This window comes from Parus major, chromosome 13 (genome assembly GCF_001522545.3).
Source record: "Parus major isolate Abel chromosome 13, Parus_major1.1, whole genome shotgun sequence".
Classification (NCBI taxonomy): domain Eukaryota; kingdom Metazoa; phylum Chordata; class Aves; order Passeriformes; family Paridae; genus Parus; species Parus major.
This window is the reverse complement of record NC_031782.1, coordinates 15,456,790-15,467,198: the sequence shown is the minus strand read 5'-3', so window position 1 is coordinate 15,467,198 and position 10,409 is coordinate 15,456,790. Positions and strand designations below refer to the sequence as shown.

Here is a 10,409-nt window from a genome sequence, read left to right as displayed (position 1 = left end):
TAACCACTGAGTGCCACAGACTGGGCTGGCCAAGGTCCAAGCAGAGGCTCCCACTGGTCCTCATGGATTTTAGCTCTGTTCTGCCAACACCATGCCCTCTGGGAGCTGAGAACCACCTGTACCCATGGCTCTACCCAGCCTGAGCCTGCTGCATGCAGAGTGCTGTGTCCATGCTGAGGCTTTCTGGGGAATCTCCTGGCTGTTTCTTGATTCCCTGCCTGGCAGATGGGAGTACAACTGAGCATCAGCCCCTCTGGGTCTTTCCCTCTGGCCTCTTTTCTCTCCTCCTCTGGATTGATTTTGTCTCTCTGGGATACATTTTCAAGTCATTACAGAGATACAAGTGATGTTTCCATCTGAGCAGTCTATTCAGCAACAGCAAGAGCACAAACCCCTGTTTGTGCTGGAGCCCAGAAGCGCTGTGTGCCTGCCTTGCATGGCCTGAAGCATTTTGCAGCCAACTGCACCACATGGCAGCTTTCCCACTGTCCTAGAAGCAAACCTCAAGCTGGCTGGCAGGTCCCTGAAAGCCAAAATTGCCTCTGGATCTCTGAGAGAGCTGGAACATGTGAGAAGGGCATCCAGAGAGTGTTCTGCTGAGCAGATTTCCAAAGGAGCTCTCATGCCCAGTGCATTACCAGGCTACAAAACCCAGCTAATGCTCATCAGCTGTGCAGGAGTGTTAGCACAGGGAGAGTTGTAAAAATAACTAGTTGTAGGGCAAAGACCTTGCATTTTTAATGAGACCCTGTCCCTGTGGGAGATCTTCAAAGGAGATCTCATCTTTTAGATGGACAATTCTGACCAGAGATGCCCTTTGAAGACGGATAGTAGTGTGGTTGAATTAGATTTATGCAAGTCCTCTCTCCCCTAAAGCAAGTCCCTTTTTATTGTCCTTTTTATTAATATGGTGATTGAAATGAAAGATTGAAACTGAGCTCTTGTCAGTGAGGTTTTCCTTCAGCTAAGCAAAAGCAGATACTGGGGGAGTGTGGGGTGTTGGGGCCTGGGCTGGTGCTGTGTTGCTCAAATCCCTTTTGGAAGATGTCTGAACTGAACATGCAAACCTGGGGGTCAGCAAGAAGTACTGACATGTGTGTGTGTGTGTGTGTGTCTATCTCACCCCATGGGCTGATGGTCAGGAGTAATCAGAGGACATGGAAGCAATTCCATGGGCACCACTGAGTAGGGTAGCAGGGATTAAAAAATGCCAAGAAAATGCACTGGAGAGGGACAGGGGAGGTGACAAACTTGTCCCCTTGGTTGCTTGACCCCGTGATTTTCCGAAGACAGAGATGCAAAATATCTCTTTCAAATGCTTATGATTTTTGGGGGGTCAACTTTGGGATCAATTTCCCCTTGTGAAGCCACTCCTGGGAGTCTGATACAAAACACCACTTTTGTGTGTTCATTTAGCTCTTGGATGCTGTGAAGCACAGGATGTGCTGGGTGCTTTTGCTGTGTGAGCTGGAACACAGTGAGCAGCTCAGCCTCCTGCAGAGGGGCTGCAGTCTTCTCCCACTGCCAGACCAGCACCACCTAAAAATGCAGGGGAGATACTGCCAGAGTTAATCTGGGAGGAGGAGATGCTTGCTGCCCTGCAGGGAGTCAGGTCCATTTGATGCTTTTATTACTTCTTGAGGCTGTTATTAATCTTATTGTATCACTTTACATAAATCCCTTGTTCTTTTGAAGCAGTGGAACAGGCTAATACTATACAGAGGTCTCAGACAGTAGCTGTTTGGGGTTCTTTTTTACCCTTAACACTCTCTGGAGACCCTTGAAGAATGCACTTGGCAGCATAAAATCCTTCATCCTACCGTCTAATTGGGACAGGGAATATTTCATCTACCCGCAGTCAGGCAGATGTGAGCTGGGACTGAAGTCACCAGAAAAATCCAGGTCCCTTTCATGTCCAAAGCTTTGTCCTCCCAGGCCCCTGACTCCCACGAGGCCCCTCTGAGTGCTCCCTGCCCCCTGCTTCCACTGAAGAGCACATTGCCCGTAGAAGACAAGGACTTTTCTGGGTTAATCCCCAAAGCCGCATTGCAGCCTCCCCAAGCCAGCCACCGAGCAGGTTCAGGGTACGAGAAGGACAACCACAGCCCCACCACCTCAGGACTTCATCTGAAGGCCAAGTGCTTCCCACATCAAGCCAAGAGACATCCTACCTATCCATCCCTATCCCCTGGGAGCCAGTCCCTGCAGCTGGCACAGATCCAGGTTATCTCTGTGGCTCCTGAAGCAAGCTGTTTATCCAGGGGAAAGGGTACATTAACCAGAGAAAGCACCGTAACAACCACGATTTGTTCTGCCATTAGTGCCACATCCAGCCCCCCTCCCCAGCAGCTCGTGGATGCCCACACCATGGTACAAATTCCCCTCTGGCCAAGCTGGAGCGTGGAGCAAGGAGCTCTGTGACATCTCCAGCTCCTTCTGGCCATCACCCCAAAGGGATCCTGAATCCAGGGAAGGAGGGAAGGGGACCTTGAGCTCCCAGAATCCAGGTGGGGTGTTTAAAATGAACTCTCAGCATAAAAAAGTTCTGGAGCTCTCTGCTCCAGAACTCAGAAGGACAGATGTTTTTCCTGGAGCTGGGAGTACTGCTCCAAGAGCTGTGCAGCAATCCCTGCTGTCGTGTGTAACTCAGGGTCAGCCAGGAGCCAGGGTGAGCTATTAAAATACAATTTATTGGTACAAATCAGACATAGTGAAACAAACCCAGTTTAGAAAGAGCTGTCATGTTCTGCACAGATGGATTCAAAATGAACTGTCCCATGACCAGAGCAATTGGCAATGGTGACAGACAGACTGGTGGACAGGTGCAGGGTGCACAAGGCAGGGGAGAGACTGTTCTGGGGCTGGAGTCCTGCCCTTGAGCTAAAAGTTCTCAAAGAGAAACAGGGCACATTTGGAGATGTTTGTCCTATGCAGGTGGGGCCCCCAGTGCACCAGGGGCTCCTCCAGGTATTCAGGACTTGGGTAAAACAGAGATCCAAGTGAGGGCACAGGCAGGAGGGAAGAGCCTGTCACCTGTGCTGGGGTCACTCCAAAGGCTGGAAACTCTTTTTCTTTCAGATGATGTTGCCTTGGGCTAGAGAGCTACCCAGCATGGGCTCATCTCAGGTAAGCTGGCAGCTCTTCTGGCCATCCAGCCCGTGTGTGCACGAGCTGTTCTTGGAACAAAGGCTGTCTCTGCCCTGCACCCAGGCTATGCCCAACCCTGCCAGTGGTGGGTCAGGGTTTGAAGAAGAGAAGCACTCATGAAGGCTGGGTTTTGCACTCACTTCCCAGAGAAAACAGACACCAATTGCTGCTCTAGACATGCAACACATCTCGCTGGATCTCGGGGACAGAGCAATGGTTGCTGTCCCAGTGTGTAAGGTCAGGCTTGGCTGAACCAGGCTTACACTTTCTGTGCCTACTGGGACAGAGATACAGGCATGCAGCTCAGTACATTCACACAGCCAGACAAGACAAAGAAGTGACAATGCTTACAGAGATGAATGGTCCCTAAGAGGACATGGGAATGGGTAAACTCAAGGCAGATATGCTTAAATCTGGTCATATGGACCTCAAACAGCACCTGCTGCCAATACAGCTCTGCAAGATGAGATGGGAGAAATTCCCCCTGCCACCACCCCCCAATCCCTGTAATTTTCAGTCTCTCTCTCCTTAAATCCTTCCCACATGCTCTGTTGAGCCACTCTCCCAGCAGCCCCATAAAGTCTCGAGTGGTCCCTACATGGGGGCGTGTGCTGTGGGTGGACCTGGCAGCTGAAATAATGCAGTAGATTCCAAGGATAGAGGCATCCAGGCTATTTCAGGTCGTTGTTGATAACCACACTGTCATGCATGTCACAGTAAGTTGTCATCTTCTTCCTCTTGCCAAAGGTGGAGAAGCTGTTTTTGTTCTCCCGGCCTGGGAAGAGGGGCCCATCCTTGCTGGAAAGCAGAGTGGGGGTGCCAGGGATGTAAACGTTGTGCTGATAATCCAGGGCTGGGTACAAGGGGCTGTAGTGGGGTGTCCACACGCTGTTGGGGCCTGCTGAAACCTTCTGAAACTCTGGAGAAAAGATGAGATTAAGGTCAAATCCACACGCCAGGATGCCAGTCCTGTGTCACCAACTTGCATCCTGGTGCCTGGACACCCCTTCCACCCACAAAACTTCAACACTGCTAGGAACAGAGATGTGATGCCCCCTCTGCACCTCCAAAAGCGACCAGAGGGTCTGGTCTGATCTTCCCAGCCCCAGCATCCCAAAACTAACCAGAGACAGGGGTCACCAGTGTGCACAGCCTCTCGTGCTCCTTCTGGAGGGCTCTACGGATTTCTCCCACATCTTCCAGGCTCTGGGAGCTAGAGAAGAGACTGGTTCAAGGCTGTGTCAGACATAACCTCCCCATTCCCATATCCCACTTCCAGCTGCTTCCTCTGTTCCCCCAGTGCTGGATTTGGTACCTTTTCAGGGCAGGTCTCTGTGTGCCTGGAGGCAGCCAGTCTGTGTTGGGTTGCTTGGCCTGGAAGACACAGGGAAGAGCAAAGCTGGTTATTGGGATCCTCTGTCAATCAGCCCTGGGACCCTTTGTCAAAAAACCCAGCCCTGCCAGCACAGGGCTTCAGCAGGCAGGGGTGCAGGGCCACATCTGCACTTTGCCTGTGCCCTTTGTGGAGAAGCAAGCAGCACATTCCTGTTTTGGGGAAACTGAGACATCACTGGATCAGTCTGTTCCCTTCTGGATTTTCCCCACCCTCCTGAGATACTGAGGTGTTTTTGGGCTTGTCTTCTGCCTCTGGGAGCATTAAGCCTGTCATTCTGGGGAGAGGCAGGTGGTTTTCCTATTCCTATTAATTTTCAAAAGTCTTTTTGCATGTGCAATGTTTACTTAGCCCAGGTCTGAGGTACCACATGGTGAGAGATGCAGGAATTGGCTGCATGCTCCATGTCCCAGGAGGGCTGCAAAAACTGCAGGAAAATTGAATTAAGTATTAGGGAAGAGAGTCCAGGGGTGCAAGGAGACACGTGGAGAGGCTCTCTTGGCAGAGTCTTGGGCTCTCCTCGGAAGGGCTGGTTTATTAAAAGTCAAACGTAAGTGGATTAGACGCCTCATCACTCTCCATCCTTGTAATCGTGTTTTGGAGAGTCTTTCATCAGGAAAATTAGACATTCCTCAATTCAATACCTAACAAATGTTGACATCAAAATCCTGCCCCGAAGACCCCACTCTCTGCCTGCTGGCACAACCTGGTGCAGAACAGCAGCCAGGCCCGGGACACCAGCGCAGGGGAAGCAGAGCAGCAGTGATGCTCAGACTGTCCCAGTGTGAATTGCTTACCCACGTGAAGGAGGAGCCACCCCCACTCTCCCACCGCCCCTAGGGCACTGGAGCATCTCTGTTGTCTCTAATGGGTACAAAAGACGGTGAGGAGGGATTTCCTCTCGCCTCAGCCGAGCCTGGCGCTCCCCCGGTAATTAGACCCGTCGGGAAGCTCGGTGGAGATCCCGCTGCCTGACGGCTCCTAATTCCCGCACTGATCAAAGGCTCCGGTTATTCTCCGGGAGAAGCGGTGCTTGGTTTCCCTCGTGGCAGAGGCTGAGGGAGGGGGCTGGGGGGACCTGCGGCGTGCTGCTAAGCACTGCTGGGCATTGTTACCTCTTTGGAGACCTGGAGATGCTGGTCTGGCCGGGGCCGCTTCCCGGGATCCTTCTCGTTGTTCCGGGGAGGGCTGCAGGGTTTGAGGAACATGAAGTCGCTCTGAGCAGACTCGGGACCGAGGCACACCTTGTAGCAGTAGCCTGGGGGGCCGCCCGCAGGCACATCAAGGCAGGTGGCAGCCGTGGTCCCTGCAGGGGGCTGTGCCGTCAGGTTGGAAGTCTTCAGGCCATCAGAGGAGGGTCTGGACCCGGGACAGCAGTGGCAGCGAGGTGGCGAGCAGCTGTCCCCTTGGCGGGAACGCCGCTCTCCACGGCAGCGAATGGCTGTGAGGATGAGGATGGCGAGAAGGAAGGTGAAGGAGATGGAGCCCAGGGAGACAAGGAGATAGAGGGTGAGTGGGGAAGATGAGGAGACCTCTGGAGGGAGGCTGAACTCGCTGAAGTCGGAGAGAGTCTGGGGCATGGTCTCCACCACCGAAAGCAGGAGGGACACGGTGGCAGAGAGGGCTGGCTGCCCACCATCCCGCACCTGCACCACCAGCTGCTGCCGGCTGGCATCCTGCTCCAGAAAGGAGCGGAGGGTGCGCAGCTCACCCGTGTCCGGTGCTACACTGAAGAGAGTGAAGTCAGTAGCCTGGAGGAGCTGGTAGGAGAGGCGAGAGTTCAGCCCCGCGTCCGCATCCACCGCCGACACCGTGCCCACGAGGTAGCCGGGCCTGGCCGATCGCGGCACCAGCTCGGTGGCAACGGAGCCATTGCGGGGCATGGGGGAAACGATGACAGGAGCGTTGTCATTCTGGTCCAACACAAAGATGTGGACGGTGACGTTGGCACTGAGTGGGGGAAACCCCGCGTCCTGGGCTTGCACCTGGATCTGGAAGCTGCGGATCTGCTCGTAGTCGAGGGAGCGCAGGGCATACATGTGCCCGCTGTCGGAGTTGATGGACACGTAGGTGCCCACAGGCATGCCATGGATGTGCCCATCGGCAATGGAGTAGGACAGGTAGGCATTCTGTTGGCAGTCAGGGTCTAAAGCACTGACAGAGCAGATGGAGGCACCTGGTGCGTTGTTCTCCATCACATAGACGCTGTAGGAGGGCTGGAGGAAGCGTGGGGCATTGTCGTTCACGTCAGATACCGGGATGGTGAGGGTGCTGCGGGTCAGCAGGGCAGGAGAGCCCATGTCTCGTGCTGTGATGCTCACGTTGTACTCGGGCACGGCCTCCCGGTCCAGCGCCTGCGTGGTGACCAGCGTGTAGTAGTTCCGGAAGGAGGAGCGGAGCTCGAATGGCACATTGGGGCTGACCTCACAGCTCACACGCCCGTTGTCCCCTGAGTCCCTGTCCAGAACACTGATGACAGCGATCACAGTGCCCGGAGGGGCATCCTCCAGCACAGGTGTGGACACAGAGGTGAGGGTCACCTCTGGCGCATTGTCATTGACATCAAGGAGGTGCACAAGCACCCTGCAGTGCACAGCCACAGCTGAGGGTCCACGGTCCTTGGCTTGCACATAGAGCTCATGGAGGCTGGCCCGCTCGTAGTCCAGGCGGCCCTTCAGCAGCACCTGCCCACTCCGGGGCTCTACGTGGAAGAGCTCCCGGACACGTGGTGGTGCGTGCCCACTGAAGGAGTACTCAATCTCCCCATTGGGGCCCTCATCCAGGTCAGTGGCATTGAGCTGGATGACCAGAGTGCCAGCAGGAGCATCCTCAGGGAGGCTCACACCATAGGAGGGCTGGTCAAAGGCAGGCACGTTGTCATTGGCGTCCAGCACCGTGACGAGGATGTGAGCTGTGCCTGAGCGCTCAGGGACGCCGCCGTCGAGAGCGGTGAGCAGCACTCGGTGCACACGTTGCTGCTCACGGTCGAGGGCACGCTCCAGCACCAGCTCTGCAAACTTGCTGGCATCGCTGCGTGTCTGCACCTCAAGTGAAAAGAAAGCATTGGGGCTGAGGCGGTAGGTGTGCACGGAGTTGGTGCCCACGTCAGGATCCTGGGCGCTCTCCAGTGGGAAGCGGGCACCGAGCACGGCAGACTCGGCCACCTCCAGCACGTATTCTTGCCAAGGGAAAGTGGGTGCGTGGTCGTTGATGTCCAGCACCTCCACCTCGACGCGGTAGAGCTCCAGGGGGCTCTCGACGAGGAGCTGCAGGTGTAGCAGGCAGGTCCCTCCGGCCTCGCACACCTCCTCCCGGTCAATGCGCTCGTTCACAAAGAGGATCCCGTTCTCCAGGTTCACCTCCAGGTGCTGCCTGGCCCCGGCCCGTGACACGATGCGGAACCTCCGCGCTGACAGGGTGGACACATCGAGTCCCAGGTCCTCACCCAGGTTGGCCACGAAGGCTCCGTGTTCCAGCTCCTCCGGCACGGCGTAGCGCAGCTGCCCCCGCGCCGGGCGGCTCGACGGGGGCCCGGCCAACAGGAGGAAGAGGAGGGAGCGGAGGAAGAGCTGCCCCCGCCCGGAGCCTGCCCTGGCCCCCATGGCCCCGCGGCAATCCCGGGGACGAGGAGTCGCACCCGCGCCGCCGCCTCCTCCTTTGCCTTCGCCTGCCTCTCGCACTTTCAAAGAGTTTAGGGCTCCCGGGGGCGGCGGGGGAGGGCCTTGCCCGGAGCTGCGGGGCCGAACCGCGGCCGCCGGCAGTCGTTTAACCCTTTCTTTGCTGGTCCCCGCAAGGGGCTGCAATCCGGGTCCCGGGGCCACAGCAGAATCTGTTTACCGGAGGCGGACGCACCTGGGGAGGGGACCACCTTCGGGGAGGTCCCGTTAACGGCGGTGGGAGCTCCAGCGAGACCGATCGCTGCCCGGGGCACCGGTATTACCCCACAGATGCTGCGTTCGTCCCCGCGGTAGATTAAGAGGAGCCCAGATCGCGGCTGCTGCCAAATCCCCCGACCGCGTCCCCCGCCGTGCCGGTCCTAACCTTTACCAGATGGTTAAGCCCCTCCAGACTTGATTACATTTCCCTGCACACCGTTTTCCTTGTAATGCGGAGTTTTTAATTACAGGAGCAGGGGGATTACAGCCCTGGATAAAGCTGAGCCCATCAGCGCGGAGGCACGGAGACCCCCCCTTCCTTCCCTGCCTCCTTCCCACCCCCGACACCCCGCTTGCCCACAGCCCCGCGTCCCAAATCCCACTCCCCCACCGGGCACCCCAGTGTCAGCCCCCTCGGGCTCTCGGGGCACGATCCTGCCCAGATACCCCAGGATCTGCCTCCCCACACCCCCAGAGGTGCCCCCACCGCGGGCACAAACTTTCCGCCCCCCGCGGAAGGCGAGGGGAAGGCGGGAGCAGAGCGAGCCTCGGGTCCCCCGCCGGCCCCCGGAGCGCGACAGACGGCGGCCCCCCGTCCCCTCCCCGCCCCGGTACCGCTCACGGTCCCTCCGCTGGCCGATCCGTTCTCCCCGCAGACCCGTCTCCAGCCGCCGCCGCGCCCGGGCAGCTCCGTGAGTCGCCTCCCACCGTCGCCGTCCCCGGGGGTGCTCGGTAACGGGACGGGGCGGCCGCTGCCCCCGCCCCGCGGCTGCTCAGGGTGCGGATAATCCCCTAACGATCTAGTTAAAGGCTCGAAGGGGCTCGGAGCGGCTTTAGCCGGGCACTGATATTTCACCGCCTTTGTCTCTGCTTACCGGTCCCCGTTGGGAAGGGAACAGCCGGCCCCAACCGCTCCCCCCACCTTGCTCCCCACGGGGACCCGAGTGGGAAGCAGGATCCAGGGCGGACCGGGAGACGGGAGGAGGCAGGAGGCGGCGGAGCTGGAGGGGTTTGTCGGGCTGGGAAAAGGATTTGGTCCCTGCGAGTGCAGCAGGGAGAGACCCACGCGGGACGTGCCGCGCTCGTGGGGTGGCCGGTCGGGGAGGAGGGCGGGCAGGGGAGAGCAGGTGGAAGGCGCGGAGCCCTCGGGGCACGCGTGGGCTCGGGCCGCTCACGGGTGTAATCGGGACGGCTCCCGGTAAGTGAAGCCCAGCCTGCATTGGCAGCGCTGGTCACTGCCAGCCTGTCCCCCGCGCCATCTCCCACGCCAAGACCACCCCTGGCGGCGTCGTTGTCACCCCCACCCCGATCTGTTTCTTCCTAATCCCTCTCCAATCCCCGATTTGCGCCCCCCCTGCCCGCCACCCCCTCCTCCTCCTCCTTCCATCACCGCCCAGCCCTCCCGGGGCTGAGACCCCGGAGGTGGGATGGAGCGGGTGGCGCTCCTCCGGGAGCCCCCTCGAGTGCTGCTCAGGCCACAGGGGGATGGAGGGTGGGGGTGAGACGGGACACAGAAATTTTCGGGGGTCTTATTTCAGTCCCTCCAGTCCTTCCTCCGTCTCCGACCAAATGCATTCTGCAAAATCATTGGAGCGGCTCTGGTCCTATTGTTTGATTTAGAGTAAAATATTCACCACCACCTCCTGCTCCCGCAGGTGCACCGGCAGGATCCGAGCTCCCCCCACTCCCTGCCCGGTCCTTCCCACCCTTCCTCAGCTCTGTTTGGTAATGCACCCCCCACCCCTGCACATCTTCATCGCTGCATCCTTGAAGCAGGGGGGAACCGTGTCATGTCCCCCCTTGCTTCCCTCCCCTAAGGGAGATCAGAGGATAGTCCCATCCTGTTCCTTTTCCTCATCTCCCAAGACCTTGTAGTCTCTTCTAGCTTCCTTGCCAGACCCCACGATTCCAGGGGACCAAGGTCAAGAGGGGTGGGGGGGTGGGAGGGGCTAGGGAGAACAGGTTTGTTCCAAGGATCCCTTTCCTGAAGGAAA

General features: G+C 57.8%; 1 protein-coding gene across 2 annotated transcripts; it reads right to left on the bottom strand.

Moving 5' to 3' along the window:
* Nucleotides 1–2,671: 2,671 nt before the first annotated feature.
* On the bottom strand, nt 2,672–8,714 carry LOC107210568 (protocadherin-10-like). Of its 2 annotated transcripts, XM_015641502.3 has the most exons (4): nt 5,656–8,714; nt 4,463–4,521; nt 4,272–4,360; nt 2,672–4,066 (listed from the first exon to the last, which is right to left on the bottom strand). In XM_015641502.3, the coding sequence occupies exons 1-4, from the start codon at nt 8,140–8,142 to the stop codon at nt 3,819–3,821; spliced, it is 2,883 nt and encodes a 960-aa protein (XP_015496988.1). In that variant the 5' UTR covers nt 8,143–8,714; the 3' UTR covers nt 2,672–3,818. The 2 variants fall into 2 exon arrangements, 1 of the variants encoding a protein (XP_015496988.1); XR_004499329.1 differs by lacking the exon at nt 2,672–4,066 and having other exon boundaries at nt 4,311–4,360; nt 5,338–8,714.
* Between the last annotated feature and the right edge of the window lie 1,695 nt (nt 8,715–10,409).